A 17,139-nucleotide genomic window follows, 5' to 3' on the forward strand; every position below is an offset into this window, starting at 1 on the left:
GGGTGGATTCACTCTAGCACTAGGTTATGTGAGACACAGCTCGATCGTGGGGATTTTTTTGTCATACCATGTTCATTGCCATGTGCGAGCTGGGGAAAAGACCGTGCAGTCCAGGTCCACGGCGTGTGTCTTGTGCGCTGCGCATCCTGCACGGCTAGTCGGGTCAATCACGTCTAGAAGTGTGGCGCTACTTCGCGTGGCTCAAGTCCAAGGGTTAAAGATAAACAAGGCAAGGATGCGCAATCGCCTTGGAACATCTGCATCCTTTTCGGCCTGCTTTGGCATATCCAAGTGCTGACCGAATGCTGACTGTGGCTAGATTGCTGTGGCATCAACCGCGCCGTTCGGACACAGCCACGGTCGTCAATAAACACGCAGATAAGCCGAAGATACGTACGTGCACATACGAAGCCGGGTCTCGACGATATCGGAGAGAGTCCGACGGGATAGTGTGGGCTTTCCAACTGAAGCGAGCACCCGAAAGCGGCCGCCATTCAATATACCTCAACCCTTTAGACGCCCGTATAAGACCGCACAACCTCTTTCACAACTCCATGTTTTCTCGTATTCTCTTTAGCCTATATAGCCACAAGACCCCTATACGTTGTTTAGCAGAAGGCGGTTGGCAAAGTCAAAAGTCTTTCGTGGTCGACCGACCCCCTTTTGCCCGGATGACCATGATCCGGCCTCATCTCTTCTAGCGTGGGCATCTACGGTGGAATCTTATGGCCTTTGGACAGGCGTCATCCAAGCGATCTACCAAGAATGCGTGTTCCGGAAATTTTGTATCTCTTGTGGTCTTCCGTCTTGGTAAAGACAATCTGCCCGCTATCTTGGCTGGCATGCCGAGACAGCCTCAGGTCGCAACATCCAACTTTCACGTGGGAACCGAACTTTGAGAACAAAGATTAGGCTGTAGCACGGTAATGTTGTTCTGGAATACGAGATCCGTGGGCGCAAACCTGCGGTGCACTGCACGTAACTTCTCTAGGGTATGACTGCACAGCGCCTTGCCATATCCAGCAAGCTGCTTTCATCGAAAATCACATGCGCCCATGATATTGCAGCGTCCTTGTTCACATTAAAGCAGATATACAACTCAGGAACAGCGTTTGCACGTGCAGCTGATGGTGCGCAGCTTACAAGTCAGCCCGAGGCGACCTAAGTCTGACATGTCAGTAAGACTGGGCTGAAGTCGGAGACCTACTATAACATGCAGGATAACATCAATCGAGGACAGGCAGCACATGTTCTTGTATCTGCCTATTTTAGATATCGATTCTTTCGAAAGCGCCACTATAGAGGTCATATGTTGCGCGTGTGCTGCAATGCTCAGAACAACATTCTCTAACATCACGGGAACCCTCCGTAGCTGACGGAGTTGTGACAATGTCATTGTCTGTTGGTAGGCCTTGTACGATCGTACGGGTGAATAACAACAACGAGGTTCTTCTGGTGACTGGTATTGGTATTCTTATTGATTGTCTACGAACATAGCTGCTACGAAGGTACACCTAAGCTCTGCGCAAGGTGGGCCGAAGTCGGGCCGAAGTGTCAAGCAGCCGACGTCTCTACCGATACTCACGATCCGACATTGTCCTTTCTTGTGAGTCATGACGGCTTGTTTTTCCAACCGCATAACCGGTTCCATTCTCTTTTCCAAGATATCTGCTCTAGCCATCTCACATTTCTTCACAAAACCCAAATACTGTCTAGCACAAATGTCAGACTATCCTAGTTGCTGTACCATGTCATTTCCCCCTCTTTAGTAAGAAAAATAGCAAGAAAAGGTAGTGGTGGTCTTTGCCGAAGGTGAGAAGCAAGCACGGCATCAAAATCAAGCCCAACAAGATGCCATATATTTCCTCTAAAACTCCACGGCCAGCTACCATTACATTTCATCACTCCCTTTTAACCCAATTAGTAAAGATATTTCCATATTCCCATCTTCCCATACCTACGTACCAGAACCATACAAACCCCCCCAACAACACCATGCCCTTCAACAACCAACCTCCCTATGAAACCTATCCCTCATCCAACCCCACCCATCTACACACCACATACCTCTACTACCCAAACCCACAGCATTCCCCCCATTCTCGATCCTACCATCTCAAAAACCCTAAACAAACCCGCTCTTGACGTTCCTCCTCCCCGAGAGTACCCTGATCACCCCTCAGGCCAACAGGGTACTACCACCTTACCCCTCCACCCCTGCCCACGCACACAACCCTCACATATTTTCCCACACATCCGAAAACTCACAAAAAAAATCATCGTCTCAACCCACCCGACCCTCCATCGTTGTCTCGACACCGCGTAACCCGTCACCATGTCGCACGAATCGATTTGGAACTCGCGTCCCAAGAACTACGGCAAAGCCTCGATTGGCTGGTTAGTTTTGCCCGTATCCCAGATTTAAATTAGAAGGAATTTGTGGTGTTGGTTGAGGGATAGAGGTTGAATAAATGAATGCTGATATAATGGTGTGTTTGTGTATAGTGTCGTTACCGGCGATAAGAAAAAGTCTGGTATCATTCGCAAGTACGGACTCAACATGAGTCGTCAGGCTTTCCGCGAACATGCCAAGGATATTGGCTTTGTCAAGGTATGTGCAGTGAGAAGGAGGGGCGGGGAGGGTGAGGCGAGGGCTGACTGTGTGTAGTACCGATGAACTGGCATACAACGATGACGACTCCGACTGGGCGAAAAGATCATGAATATCACGATGAGAAAAGTTGGAGCATATGTTATATCGCTCATGTAACTGAGGATGTCACGATGGGAAAAATTAGAAGGAATGTTACATGATTCATGTAACTGGGCTGGCTACCCTACTATCAGATTCATCTTCCGTCGCCCTATACTGCTGAATTACCCGTCTTCGTGAAGATGTGAGCAAATCTAGAATTGGACGACATGGAATCCCTCATACTCCTTTTTGAGATCGCTAGCAGTCCTGAATCCGCGAAGAGGACCATTGGGATTCGTCAGGCCGACGCGAAGTTGAGTCGCTTGCTCACCGATTTTAACAATCTTGGGTGTGGCAGTATCATCCTCCTTGTGATCAATCTGACCAATAGACTTGATCATGCTGAAGTCGCCGGAGATGCCGCTCTGCTCCTCGTACAGGTCGTAGAAGGGTAGTCCGTGTCGCGCATATGTCTTCGCATCGATTGGCATCGTGGGAGGATCTTCGCCGGTGACTGTACGGTAGACGGCAGAGTTTAGGATCTGAACATTGAGGACGGTTGTCCGAGCGCTTTGCCAGTGGTCTGCAAGTTTGTCTGCCACGATCCCTTGCTTGATTTTCCCGCCAGCCGCGACGGCCATCTCTAGGGGTGGACCAGTGCCTCCGCCACGGAGGTTGAGAACGAGAACAATAGTGAATTCCTGGGAAAAATCAGCGATGATCAATTGAGACGTTGAGTTTAACTAGACATACGTTCTCAATTCCATAATCAGCAAGCGTGCGTCCATCTAGAATACGTATTAGTGACGACCTTTGAATGGACGAGCAAAATTACCTTCTAGTTGTTTACCGTTAAATATGAGGCGCTGTTGACTAAGAGGGATGCCTTCCTTCACTTGGATCATGTCCTTGATCATGGATATCGTGTCTTCCTTCCAGACGCTCAAAGTTATGTGTTTTCCAGTCAACGTTTTTACGAAGATCGAAAAGCTTTTCTGATGACCATTTGCAGAGCGTTGAGTGTTGGAAGCCACTTGAGGCGGTTTGTATGGAGTGATCTCGAACTGAATGCCACCAGCAGCATCCTTGCCGGTGACCTGCGACTCGACGGAATAGCCACTGCCGAACGGCATAGCCACAAACTGTCGAACGCTGCCGTCTGCTTCCGCGATACCATCCAGCCATTTTTGACCTGGAACGATGATGTAGTCCTGGAGAGACGAAGCGGCGTCAACGTTGGCGTGCTGCCTTGCTAGTTTCGCCTGGCGACGGAGCTTCGTGCCAGCGTCCTCCACTGCAGCCTCGCCAGAGATGGCATTGACACCGCCCACGTAGATCTTGATTATATAGTGCTGAGATTTGCGACATTCGAAGTTGATCCACATCGCTTCACTCTCTGTGTGAAGTCAGTCTTGTCTTAGAACATTCCTCACGCCATCGTACTTACGATACATAGGGAAGAAGAGGCCACCCTTGGAAGTCATCTCCGTTGGCATTTTCTTGCTGTAAGCCTGTATGGGTTTGAGTGGATAAGCACCCAAGTCCGGTGGAAGAAAGGACTTCTGATCATTGTCTGGAACTCGAATCGTACGGTGGAAGGAGATGCGCAGGTCGTTGTTCACTACAACCTCGCCTTCTCCTAGCTCACAGTTGAGGGGTGTGCCCAACATCGTTTACTCTGTTTAGCGCGGCTTGAGGTAAAGTAGGGTGTGGCTGAGAGGCGCTGGGTGCCAATACATAAGTCGGGAGGATCGGAGTAAGATCCTAGTTGTTTACAGCGCGGATAGCCGATGATATGTAAACACGGACTGCAACGAACGAATGAGAGCGGGGCTTGAAGTCTCCGGTAGCGATGGCAAACAGGAAGCTGTGCAGGATTGACGCAAACCCCGCACAAGGCAACAGCGATGCAAACAGAAACTACAACCCACCTCATCCAGGAGATCGATCATGCCGGGCCATACCAAATACCGTATATTCATTACCCCTCCATGTTACTTAACACCCACGCTATGCAATGATTACAACGTCCCTATTCTGAACTCACATCAGCCCCTTCCTTCCCTGTTCCACCACTTTCAAACTTCTCTCACAATCCCCACAGTATCCCTTTACCCAATCCTCCACATGCTTCTCCTTTCCCTTTTTCGCCGCAGTCTCGAGCAGTTTCCCAACTTTACTGCACTTGTGCGTCTCATCAAGTAACCAATTCTCGTACTCTGCTTCTACGACTTCCTTCTCGATGCGGTTGACAACACGGAGCGCGACGAGCAGGTCGTGGCGATGAGTGCCGAGGTTCTGTCGTGTGCGGTGGAGGCGCCGCGTGCTCTGCGTGGAGGGGCTGAAGAAGGATTGTGATGGATTTATCGATGATGGGTCGTTGAGGAGGGTGGTGAATGTTTGGTGGCTATTTAGGGTTAGCACAAGTGAGACTGTGGTACGAATTGACTGTACCATTTGTTATCAGTGGTAGATAGAGGCACTGATAACCCGATGCTTGTGTTAGTATTAAGGAACGACTCTTCAATGTCGCGGATGTATATGGAACGCGTCATTGTAGTCGATGGGCCTACGCCTAGCCGCGACAGATAGTTGGCGGCGTTACGCTCATTCCACCAGCTCCAGCTGTCTCTAGAGGTGTAAAAGAAATTCGCTCCACCGCTGACTAGCAAAAGGCCAAAGAGCAGACTATGCGCTGAGATGACCTTTCCGAGCCCGGCGACAATGGCCAGTATCCAGCTCATGACTGTTGACAACACGCTGATGACGATGTTACCGATGAGCTGCGCGATGAACGAGGCTGTTGTCTGTGGCCGCAGTTTAAACTTGCGCGGTCGGTTTGGAGGTGGGATATCCTGTGCATCTAATTGCACAGCTTGAGTCTGAACACCGATCTGGCCAAAGATGCCAGTAACCTTGTTCGTACTTCTGTTATGACCGAGCCTTGCAACTTGGTCATTGACTACATCAACAAGGTCTTGAGCCTCCAGTTCCATGTCTTGCAGAGCTTGACGCTCAATTAACTTCTTCGCAAATCGAGGGTTGCGTTTCCAGTCCACCTTGGTGTGCAAAGCAAGCTTACAGCGCGCTTTGGAGACGTGTGTAATGACGATTTTGCTGAGAAGCACAAACCGCTCATGACCTGGTAAATACCAAGGAGTCTTCCGGTCAGAGACTACGTAACAGAGGTGATCGTTCATGACTTCGATCACTTGGTAGTCGTTGATTACAACAGCACCGTTCTTACTGGGCTGCAGGATTTCGTACTCAAAGTCTCGTCGCTGAAGGTTCTTCTCGCTCGTTATCCATGGGCCCTGGACAACACGCGATGCTCTTCGTTCCCGGTACAGCAGTTGGAAGACTGCACTCTTGTCTCCAAACAGTATATGAAACATTGCTTTTGCACTGATTTCGTAGTCCTTCTCTACCGCAACTTCTGTCATCCCAGCGGGGGCGAAGACTACAGGTTGAGACGGCAACTTGAACTTGGCCGCGTTCTTCGCGGCGCTGGCCCCTGACGGCCCGAACAAATTACCATCGATGCGCAGACTGGTCTTCATGTTCTTTCCGCCATATCCTGGGTCCATGGGCGTGTCTGGTGACACCTCCTCCCAGCCATCTTCACCAGCGGAGTGGTGGCCATCATCCGCCTCGAATCTGATTAACCTGTTGATTGTTTCCTCAAGAGTTTGTGCGGTGGATGTATTACGCACTAGGTAATTCATGCGACGCAAAAGCAGCTTCAAAGGCTCGAGGAAGGTCTTGACAGTAATTCTGGTTGCACCGTCATCTCTAGATCCAGTCTTGAAATGGAGAAACAGGAAGTCGCAGTCTTTGCCGGGCGCCGCAGTAACCTCATCGATAGAAGCCATGCTGATCCCCGTGACAAGGACGAGGCCCAAGTGATTACTATAAAAGTAGACATCCTTGGTTGTGACGTAGACACGACCTGGGAATTCTTGCTGCTCTGTAGGATTCCACACAGCGCGGAACACCAGCACCACCTTCTCAGCTCGTGGTACTGTAGGAAACAATATACGGAATTGTGCATCTTGCATCCGTAGAGCAAGAGGGTAGTCGGCGGGGAAATCCTCTTCATCGGGTGTCGTCTTGACAATGGCTGGAACAGGTCCGCCCATGCTGGCTGACTTGCGATGTGCAGCACCAGCTGGAACGGTGGGTTTGGGTGCTACATCGGCCTTCTCATTGTTTGGCCATTCAACTGGAGAGGGGTTAATAGGGCTTGGGGGTCCGGACTGGCTGCGATCACGAGTACTAAGGTCCTCCTCGCGTCCAAGTATATTGACATATCCCCAGTTGACGGAACCCCACAAGTTGGCCATGAGCCCACCAGGCATGTTGCCCGAACGTCCAGTACCAAGACCTCGTTCACCACTTACCGCAACGGCAGCTTTACTAAGATTCGTCGGTGCAGGCGGGCTGGCCAGCGTAGAAGGCGCAAGACTGGTATAAGGAAGCGTCTGGCCCATGACGAGTCGAGTATCTGGGAGCCCAGGGGCGGGAGCAGCGATTTGACCGACCTGTACCATGTTATGACTAGCTGAAGCAAGGCTCGCGGAAATAAGAGAAGCGATGCCTCCACTGGCGGAAGAAGGGTTGCTTCCACTCAGCTGGGGGCTTACAGTTGATTTGCGGGTCAGGTCTAATTTCTCCATGATCCTCGTAGTATGGTCGCGTCGGCTACTATCGCCTTCGACTGTAGTGCCTCGCCGAGCTGGCACATCAAAACTACCGCGTACTGCAAGACCATCATTACCGGGCAAACCCAGCGAGTCTGGGCGATCCGTGCCCGCAACGTCGTCAGTGTTTCCCTCTGAAGTCTTGGCGGCGAATTCAGGGGCAATGGGAGGACTAATGGAAAATGCAGCGTCAATAGATCCAGCACCTGACAGGTCTTTGGATGTGTCTTCGAGGGCCTTGCGTTTGGCAACCTCAAACGAAGAGATCCACTCGGTGATGTCATTCTGAGTCTCGGCTTGGAGCAGGATAGTGGTGTCCTTGGTCTTGACCTCAAAGCAGAAGCGACGCTCTTCTGCAAACGCTGGTCGGATGCCGCATAGCAACACTCCAATCTTTTCAGACTCTTCCACTGCACCAGACCGAGTGCCTTGTGTAAGCCAACCGAAGATACCGTTTTTGACGAAGAACCACCGCCTGACCCAGTAGGTCCTCGCTGGCTTGCCTGTGATTGTGCGCTGGAAGAGCCAGCCCTGTTTCTCAGCCTTCTCAATCCCAAAATCTGGCTTCGCTGGGGATTGCAGATTCGCCGACGATGGCGCGGTGCCGAGATAGGGAACCGTGGAGGCAGCGTATGAGTCTAGGTCTCGTGATGGTCGTGCGCTGGTTTCGGCGGCGCCCTCAATCTGCTGTCGTGCTAGATGGAGCTCTCTCTTAAAGACGCGCTCGCCGTTTTCCATCTCCTTACTCCATCCGCGCACACGCTCTACATCCGAAGTCCACGCAGCGAAGCCCTTGCCTGATGCGTCTGTGGCGTTTTTCATGTCGCGCCATTGCTCGTGGACGACCTTGACCAGAAGCTTGTCCAACGTCAAGCGCACTTGCGGGGCCAAGACACAGAAGTTCATGCTGGCTGTGAGGTACGCCCGCCGCGCCTCGTGCAGTTGGAAGGCGTCTTCCCTTAGCGATGACGGCTCCTTGGTCTTGACTTGTCCCGCATAACGTGCAATGGCTCCGTCAAAGGCTCGTTGTGTTTGGTCCAAGTTCTTGCGCGCCTCCTTTAGCACGCGCAGGTCGTTTTGAAGGAAAGCTCGCAGTGGCTCGCACATGGCCGTCTCTGCTTTCTTCATGCTTCGCAGTGTGCTATTCCAGAACTCGCGTGCGCCCTCGCCGAAGCGCTTAAGGGCCAGGACGGTGTAGTCATGGTCGACGACGGCTTCGGAGAGCTGCAGTGGCGGGTGTGATGTCTGGATATATGTATCTACAAGCATCTGCATGGTGTTGCATTCTGAGGCAAGCTTCGAGGTGGCGCGGATGAAGCCATCGAGCCATCGTTCAATCAGTTCGATTTGGTCACCGTAATGGACAGCTGTGGCGCGAAATGTGGGAGAATCAAGAGCGGCTTCTTTGATTACGACGGGTCTGCACGTGTCAGTAGAGTAATGTACGTCCGATAGCTCTCAACCGACATCAGATCAAGCGGCTTGGATACGGGCTCTATGCTGAGCTGCGGCGGTTTCTCTTCCGCCATACTGTCGGCGGCTGTATTGTTGAACACTATAGAAATGGGTATCTATAACAAAACGGGAAGAATGTGAAAATAGACGCTATCGTACATGGCGGCAGGCGCAGACAAATATCATATACGCAGCCCCTTCCATGTGCGCACTTCCGTGGTGTTGCTGGGGTCCGTCGTCACTGCCGCGGCGAACGCCAGGGTTCACGCGCTAACTAGCGCCTACTCCACCAAAATTTTGTGACGATGCCGCAAGCTCGTCCACATTCACCCTCCGCACCAGCAGCAGCAATGGCAGGCACCAAGGAGAAGAAGCATGCCAAAGGCGTCAAGCGCGAGCTGAATAGCGATGCTGAGCCCCCGACCAAGAAGGCGAAGCTGCTCGACAACACCGACGACGAAGGCGACGACGACGACCAGGGCGGAGCGTCGCTCAAGGTCAATGAGGATTATGCGCGCCGCTTCGAGTACAACAAGAAGCGCGCAGAACTTCACAGACGTATGTCAGCTCCATTCATAGTTTTGTGCATGACTGATTTGCATAGTGGAGGAGAAGTACGGCAAAGGCGATGCGCCCGCAAACGCCGATGACGGCGATTCGGAAGATTCCGAGGAAGGTGTAGAGGAAGATGACGCTGCCGAGCTGCTCGACGAGGCTCTTGACGAAGAGGTCAATGCGACGCTCCAGGCTCTCCGCGCAAAAGATCCCCGCATCTACAACAAGGAAGTCAAATTCTACCGTGAACCCGAAGAGGGCGAAAATGGCACAGACGAAAAGAAGAAGAAGGAGCCATCCATGACACTGAGAGATTACCACACCAAGAACCTCCTCGAGGGCAAATACACCACCGAAGACGTCGACGAAGAGGATGCGCCCCCAAGGACATATGCACAGGAGCAGGAGGAAGCACGACAGGAGCTCGTAAAGGCACTTGATGCTGCAGATGGTGACGATGACGATGATTTCATCGTCGCAAAGGAGAAGCCTGAGAAGACTAAGAATGACCGTCCCAAGATCACAGTCGAGGATGTAGAAAAGGCCGACCAAGACCCAGAAACATTTCTGTCCAACTTTATGGCTTCGCGCGCTTGGGTGCCCACCAAATCTGCCCGTTTCCAGCCACTCGACGAAGACGAATCTGACGAAGACGCCGCTGCCGACGAATGGGAAAACTCGTACAACCTATACTTTGAAGACACCACAGGCGCCAACGAGAAAATCATGACATATGCGCGTGATGCCGTCGCAAGCACTACTGTTCGCCGAGACGACAAGAGTGGCCGACGAAAGGCTCGGGAGGCTGCAAGAGCCAAGAGAGAAGCTGAAAGGCGGGAGAAGGAGCAAGATCTTGCACGGCTGCGTAAGCTCAAGGTTGAAGAGATGGAGAACAAGGTCAAGCAGATCCGCCAGATTGGAGGTCTCAATGGCAGGGATTTCAAGATTGATGAGTGGAAGGATGTGCTCGAAGCGGACTGGTCAGATGAGCAATGGGACGCCGAAATGCAGAAGCGCTTCGGTGATGCATACTACGGCGAGGGTGACGCAGGCATGGAGGAAGAACAGGGCGGCAAAAAGGGCAAGAAGCCAAAGAAACCCAAGTTTGACGACGACGACATCGACATCAAAGACCTCGTTCCTGATTTCAAGGAAGATGACGATGACGAAGATCTCGCAGCGCTCTCTTCAGGCGACGAAGAAATGCCAGATGCCGCTGCAGGCGACTCCGACGACGAATCCACCTCCGCGACCAAGAAATCCTCCAAGAAGCGCAAACAAGAACGCGCAGAAGCAAAATCAGCGGCCCGTCGCGACCGCCGCCTGATTGAGAATCTCGTAAACCAAAACCTCGAATACGAAGCCGCCCTCGCCGCAAAACCAAACAAAAAGCACACGTCCCGCTTCCGCTACCGCGAAACCTCGCCCACCTCCTTTGGCCTTACCGCCCGCGATATCTTGCTCGCAGACGACAAGGCACTGAATGAATTCGCCGGCCTCAAGAAACTCGCTGCGTTTAGAGATCCCGTCAAGAAGAAGAAGGACAAGAAGTTTCTCAGCAAAAAGGCCAGAATCAGGCAGTGGAGAAAGGATACTTTTGGCGACCCGGATGGACCCAAGGGTGGCTTTGAGATGTTGCTTGGTGAGGAAGGGGCAGCCGGGGCAGGAATACACGAGGGGGGTGTGGCAAAACACAGTGGACAACAGCAACACGGTGACGGCGACGATGAGAATGGCGGGAGGAATATCGTCGAAGGGGAGAAGAAGAAGAAAAAGAGAAGCCGCAAGAGGAAGGCGGGCGCTGCCGAAGCCTAGGTGTCCTTTTTTTATTCTTTGTCACATCTTTGCTATGCGAGAAGAGAAGAAGAAAATGCGACTTTTGTAATTTTTGTTTCTTCAGAGAGACCCTGTGTCTTTCAAAGCGTGTGAAGTGTGTGTGTCTACCCCGTATATACCGTGTATACCCCTATTTTCATGGTGATGGTGGCTTCGTCTACGTTACTTTGACGTGGGTAGAAAAGAAGAAAAGTGATTAACCCACCCCTGTGCCAGCTGATGCAGGGTCTCCACAATACACATTCCATAAACGCCATGTTTCACATCATGGCAAATCATGTAATGCTGATCTGTCTACCGACCCTGGTGGAGTTCATTGTTCTCGCCGACGCGGGATGACGATAGTGCCGTTTTCATAGAGTACCATGTCATGACGCGCTACATCACTATCAGCATACATCATCACTGCCACAGGTACTACGTCAGCTTGAAGATGGGGATGTGTTTTATTGATGAGCTACTACTCGGCCCAATTGGCGGCCGCTGGTGCATCTACATCCCAGAGAAGAGCCCTCTCAGCTCCTACTCGTTCCGCATTCGGAAGGTATCATGTTCGTCTTGTAAAGCAATGGAACCATGGGAGGTGTCCATCCGCGTCCAAAAAAAAACTGCACTGGGCCGTGTGATGGGTGAGGACTCGAGAAGATGGTCCAATTTCGGGGTACTTGTCGTGCCATTGTAACGGTGATATCAGACGGGGGAATGGCAATATGGGGTATGGTGACGTCGCACAATCATGGCACAGAACATGGCGAACCACTACTGATCGTCGGCATCATCGGGCTGGTCGAAGAGGAAGTTGGCGGCCAACTCCTCGTTCTTGTCGCACGCAAAGTAGGCCTGGATGACTAGGTCGCGCTCGAAGCCGAGGCGACACAGGCGTTCGATAGCCTCGCGCTCATCCTCGGTGACGGAGATGGCCTGGGCGCCTGGCGGCAGCGGTGCATCCTCGTCAGCGTCTTCTGCAAGCAGCTGCAGGAACTGCTCGGGGTTTTGCGCTATCATCTGCGCCAACTGAGGGTTGCCGGCGCCAACCTGCTGGAGGATGGGTTCAAGCATCTGTGGCTGCTGTTGTACCACCTGTCGTAGCTGCTGGAACTGAGGGTTGTTGCGCAGGAAGTCGAGCGAGTTTGCGTTGAGGGCAGCCCCGCCAGTGGCTCCAGGAGCACTACCACCGCGCTGGCCACCGCTCGGGCGATCTCGGTTGGCAGCCTGAGCAGCAGCCTCGAACAGGTTCATCGGCTCATCAGCTCCGGACGGTGCGTTGGCGGGCGTAGCGGTAGCACCTGTGTTGCCGGCAGGCGTGGGCGATGTCGGGGCACGAGCTTGTGCTTGTTGGGCTTGCTCCTGGAGCGCGCTCTCGGGGATACCCTAGAAGGACGTCAGAAAGTCTAATATGACAGGCACGTCGCTTGTATTACCGTCAGCAGATACTCGACCGCACGGTCGGGGTTGAAGAAGGCGGCGCGCATGGCGCGGTCAATGTCAGCCCTTGCGAAACCCATGCTCTCCATGTTGGCAATAGCGGCCTCGCGCTCTCCGCCCATGGTCAGAGCGGAGGGGTCGTTGAAGCGCTCACCGGAGGCTTGGGCCGGCGCGGGCGAGGGAGTAGCTGGCGCATTCTGCGGGTTTGATGAGGGTGCTGGAGCGGAGGGGGCGGCGGGCGTCTGGGCTGCTACTGGAGCAGGCGTCGAGGGCGCGGCTTTACTTGACGATGCAGCACCAGCAGCGGCCTTTGGCTTGGAGACCATGCACACAATGAAGCCCTTCTCCTCGATGTTGTACGACTCGACTGTGTTGGCATCCTGTAGAATCTTGCCTGTTGCCTCGTATCAGCGCCTGTAGCCGCCATGTCACGTCCTTTGCAAGGCCGGTGCACGCTCTTGTTCCTTTACTCACCAGAGTAGATGAGCTTCTGCTGGGGCACCTCCCAACCCTTTTCTGCCTGGATCTTGGCCTTGAGCGCGCCAATCTGTCATGGAATTAGCTGGCGGTGCGACAAATTTGTGCCCTGTGGCGGACTGCGCACCGTTTCCGAAGGCTCGGCCTCGATGACGAACTTGTTCTGCTTGAGATCCTGGGCATGTGTCAGCGGTGCTGGCATGCGGTAAGGACCGCGGGCTGCAATGAAAGCCTACCTTGAACGTGATCTTCATCTTGCCAGTTTGTGAGTGTGCGTGGTTGAAGATGGAGCTGTGCTGGTGGGGGTGCTCTTGGAGGTGAGGTGGGGACGATGAGGCACGTCTTGGCGGGGTTAGTTTTGGTTGTGGTAGGGCAAAGTAAAAAGCAAGTAGCAATAGCAATAGCAGTAGCAAGCAGCTTACCTCTCTTACAAGCGTTGTGCAGTGCGCAGGCGTTTGCTGGGAGGCGATATGGAGCCGTGGAAACGTTTAGCTAGCTAGGCAGAATCTCTGTCGTCAACCAGCACGCACACGAGCGGGACCGGAACTGTCTGCGCGCGCTTCACTGCCACAATTCGCCGCAGGAGTGGCGCACCACCGATAGCACATGCAGATGGAGTATGTACCGATACGTCAGTGTAGGTATTGAATGATGCATCAACAACACCAACACCACGACTCGCGATACGAGCAAGCAATACTCAAGAATCATGCAACAAACAGGCAGCTTGCCTAATTGCCCCTCTATTCAATACTAAAACGAATGCGCTTGCTATATTTGTCGTGCTTTTCCACCCCACGAGCGGGTCACGGGACCTTTCTTTTTGATATGCACCCTGTCAACTTGTCCGAAGCCAGCACACCTCCCGACATGCTGTCTCCTCAGCGCTTTCAGGGCCCTCCAACGGGTTCAACGGCCAGAACGACGACGAGTGACGCAACAGCGATCGCCGAGACTTCAGCTTCATCTCCGCCCCGGCTAGCGTTGCTGGCAATGCCCTTGTCCTGGCCTCAATGCTGCACATACACACACGGCTCACAACCGAATGCCGCGCACGTCAACAACCCCAAGACCAAAGTCCCAAGACCCGAGCTGGCTGCCGTCACGGCGTCATCAGTCATCACCACGGCCCACGCAGTTTTCACTGCGCGTTCCCCTTCCGCGCCGGTCCCTTTTTGTTTCAACGCGCCATGAGTCGCCATGGGTCGCGGCGAGGCGAGGGGCTCGTTTCACCGCCATCACCAAACGCTGGCTAGCCCACGCTCGTCGTACGATTGTGCGACTATCGCCTATTGATATGCTGTGTCCTCGGCGCCCAAGAGAATCAGACTATCGGTCGTCCTACCTACGTAGGTACAGTACCCTCCGCAAACGTTGCAACTCCAGCGCTTGCACAGCCGCGGGCACGAGGCGCCACTACCCACTGCCCATGGCCGCATGCTGCCAGAAGAATTGTCCGGCCGCCCGATCGTCTGGCCAGGTGTGCGGTGTGTGTTTGTTGTGCTCCGCCCGACGGCATAGTCAAAACAACGCGTGAGGAAATGAAGGGCTAACCTTACTGCTTCTCCACCCCGACAAACTTTGACAGGCAGGCAAGCCCTTTTACACTTTCCGCCCCCGATACAGGCTTCCATTGGCCGCCGCTGCTCGTGTTTCGAAAGAACAAACTGTTTTCCTTTTGCGCCTCAGCTGCGAGCGCAGAGCCAGTAATTTGATGCCGTGCCGTGCCTCGCATCATACTTTCAATTACCTGGCCAAGGCACTGCATCTGCTGTGCCAGGACTCGGTAAGCATGCCTTGTCGCGTGGTGGTGCAGCGCCATGCTCGATACATGCCTGCGTGCATCCCGGCGGATCCTAGTAGGGGCTTCCCCGTTGTACTATGCGTGATGCAGGCCATCCACGAAACGACGGCCACACGTCTGCCCTCGCTGTCCTCTTCGAAATTCATTATTACTTTGCTGTCTCCCCCACACGCTCCCCCTCTGCACGCCACTATCCAACTCGTCTTTTTCTTCTTTCCATATCGTCGCCTGTCGACCGCCTGTCGACCGCCTATCGACCCATGTTCGCTTCGACTTGTCCTTGTAATCCTTAGTCGTAACAACAAGCCCGGCCAGTTCTAACTACAATCTCTACTATATCCGGCTTAGACCCGCATCAGCCGCGCCCCGTCGACAGCACACTGGGCTATAGTAGCTGCAGCTATACAGCCGCATCATTTTATCGGACGCGTTTGGTCTCGCGCTTTCGGTTTCGCGACTCTCCACAGCAACAATACTGGGGCTCCATCTTGCATACCGGCCACTTTCATCCATAACTCTGCTGCACCCCCTCGGTACCGCCCAGCGTCCAGTCCAGTAATCCCAACGCCCAGTACAGTAATCCCAACGTCTAGCCTGGGGAAACCCGGTAGTATAATACGAGCACACCGCTACCCCTTCAACAATACCTCGGGATACTTCACGTCTGCTGTCGCCTATACCTTGACAGTACTTCCCCATCCCCTTGGCGAGGTTTGAGCGGGCCAACAACCTCACGCCTCTCAATCAACCATGTTGCAATCGCGGAAATTCTACCTTGCCCTCTTTGGCGCTGTCGCATGGTCGAGCACTGCTGCAGACTCAATTCTGTCCCTCTTGGAGGCGGCATCCTTCTCCTCCACTCAGTCATCGCTAGTCAACATTGCTGCCGTAGCAGGCACATTCGATGTCGTCTCCTTTTGCTGCATTGGTCTCTACACTGTTCATCATGTCGGGAGCATACGAGGGGCCCTGGAGCGGTCAGGCCAGGCAAGAAACATTCTCGTATCCATCATCGTCTTCGTATCTGGCGCCGCATTACTCGTCACCCTCGTATTGATCATTATGATCAAGTCGAGATGGGCAGAGGTCACCGCCGGTCCCACCGCCGCACCTGTTTATAATTGGGACAGCCACGTCTCTGGTCAAATAGCGTCATGGGTCATCTCTTGCGTCAGTCAACTTGCCCTCTACTCTTCGCCATTTTGGAACGACAAGGCGCCAAATGTTCAAACAGTCGTCACATCAGGCCCCCGTGATTCCGTCATGAGCGAGTTTCGATCGTCGCGACCTGACAAACTCAACTTGGAAGAGCCCACCCGACCGTTGACACCGCCATCAGGAGCCTACCAGAGGCCTGAGTCTATGACAGCATTGCCTTCGCCCACCTTTTCCACTCGGTCGTCTCAATCGCTCAGGTCATTTCGCGAGTCGCTACGCCACGTAGTTCGCCCCGTTACATCGCGCACAACCCTGATTAGCCAAAAGTCCTTCACCAGAGAAGCGCCAAACAGCATCTACTCCAACCGACAGTCGCTCGAGACCATTTCTCAATCAGACGGATTCGATAGCTGGGACACTAGCAGCGTCAGCCTTCCAGCACGCGAGTCTGTACTACAACAGACTGCGCCATATCGGACCACCACTCTTGAGCCGATCCCCGGTAGTCGTCCAAACTCGCCTGCTCGGGCGTTGGATGGTCCGTTCCTGTCTGAGCTCCCAGAGGAAGAGGATGAAGACCTAGCACCGCCTCCCAAAATGATGCCCGACATTTCTCGACCACCCAGCCCAGCGGTCAGCGAAGCCCATATCCATCCGCTTTTCAGGTCAGAGAGTCCGTCAGGCCTGCCACCTCCAGCGGCGACTCCTGGCACTAGCATCCTGGCTAGCCCTTTGTCCACCGAAGCTATTGCATGCCCTTCGCGAATGTTCAACCGGATGAGATCAAACAGTGGGAGGAGCCAAGCGACAGGCGCCCCCTCCATTCGTCAAGCTAGAAGTTTCATCCGCGATCCAGGCGCGAGCATTCGTTCCATGTCAAGAAGCCCGTCTCCCCCAAGTCGTGCCATCACACCTCCGATTCCCGACTTTGTGCTCAACTCTTCGCCACGAAGCAGCACGAGCGGCTCCCGAAAAGTCAGCTTGAGGCATTCCCCTAATCACTGATAATGGTCTTGCAGACATCTGGCGTTACA

At 53.5% G+C, this 17,139-nt stretch overlaps 6 protein-coding genes across 6 annotated transcripts; 3 read left to right on the top strand and 3 right to left on the bottom strand.

Moving 5' to 3' along the window:
- Positions 1 to 2,335: 2,335 nt before the first annotated feature.
- On the top strand, positions 2,336 to 2,677 carry PtrM4_097930 (40S ribosomal protein uS14; the record flags this gene model as incomplete). Its single annotated transcript, XM_001933837.2, has 3 exons — positions 2,336 to 2,397; positions 2,506 to 2,611; positions 2,669 to 2,677. 3 exons carry the CDS (start codon positions 2,336 to 2,338, stop codon positions 2,675 to 2,677), a joined length of 177 nt encoding a protein of 58 aa, XP_001933872.1.
- Positions 2,678 to 2,907: 230 nt separating this feature from the next.
- Positions 2,908 to 4,365, bottom strand: PtrM4_097940 (ubiquitin multi-domain protein; the record flags this gene model as incomplete). Its single annotated transcript, XM_001933836.1, has 4 exons — positions 2,908 to 3,396; positions 3,449 to 3,483; positions 3,531 to 4,091; positions 4,143 to 4,365. The coding sequence occupies 4 exons, from the start codon at positions 4,363 to 4,365 to the stop codon at positions 2,908 to 2,910; spliced, it is 1,308 nt and encodes a 435-aa protein (XP_001933871.1).
- Positions 4,366 to 4,738: 373 nt separating this feature from the next.
- Positions 4,739 to 8,924, bottom strand: PtrM4_097950 (PH domain containing protein; the record flags this gene model as incomplete). The annotated part of the gene is made up of 3 exons (XM_001933835.2): positions 4,739 to 5,102; positions 5,150 to 8,815; positions 8,863 to 8,924. 3 exons carry the CDS (start codon positions 8,922 to 8,924, stop codon positions 4,739 to 4,741), a joined length of 4,092 nt encoding a protein of 1,363 aa, XP_001933870.2.
- A 276-nt stretch (positions 8,925 to 9,200) lies between these two features.
- PtrM4_097960 (ribosome biogenesis protein Kri1) lies at positions 9,201 to 11,123 on the top strand (the record flags this gene model as incomplete). The annotated part of the gene is made up of 4 exons (XM_066107247.1): positions 9,201 to 9,236; positions 9,330 to 9,408; positions 9,455 to 11,047; positions 11,113 to 11,123. 4 exons carry the CDS (start codon positions 9,201 to 9,203, stop codon positions 11,121 to 11,123), a joined length of 1,719 nt encoding a protein of 572 aa, XP_065962915.1.
- An 877-nt stretch (positions 11,124 to 12,000) lies between these two features.
- PtrM4_097970 (XPC-binding multi-domain protein) lies at positions 12,001 to 13,397 on the bottom strand (the record flags this gene model as incomplete). The annotated part of the gene is made up of 5 exons (XM_001933833.2): positions 12,001 to 12,612; positions 12,663 to 13,060; positions 13,141 to 13,213; positions 13,271 to 13,318; positions 13,380 to 13,397. The coding sequence occupies 5 exons, from the start codon at positions 13,395 to 13,397 to the stop codon at positions 12,001 to 12,003; spliced, it is 1,149 nt and encodes a 382-aa protein (XP_001933868.1).
- A 2,300-nt stretch (positions 13,398 to 15,697) lies between these two features.
- Positions 15,698 to 17,110, top strand: PtrM4_097980 (Tymo-45kd-70kd domain containing protein; the record flags this gene model as incomplete). The annotated part of the gene is made up of 1 exon (XM_001933832.1): positions 15,698 to 17,110. The coding sequence occupies one exon, from the start codon at positions 15,698 to 15,700 to the stop codon at positions 17,108 to 17,110; it is 1,413 nt and encodes a 470-aa protein (XP_001933867.1).
- Positions 17,111 to 17,139: the final 29 nt, after the last annotated feature.

Source organism: Pyrenophora tritici-repentis, chromosome 4 (genome assembly GCF_003171515.1).
Source record: "Pyrenophora tritici-repentis strain M4 chromosome 4, whole genome shotgun sequence".
Taxonomy (NCBI): Eukaryota; Fungi; Ascomycota; class Dothideomycetes; order Pleosporales; family Pleosporaceae; genus Pyrenophora; species Pyrenophora tritici-repentis.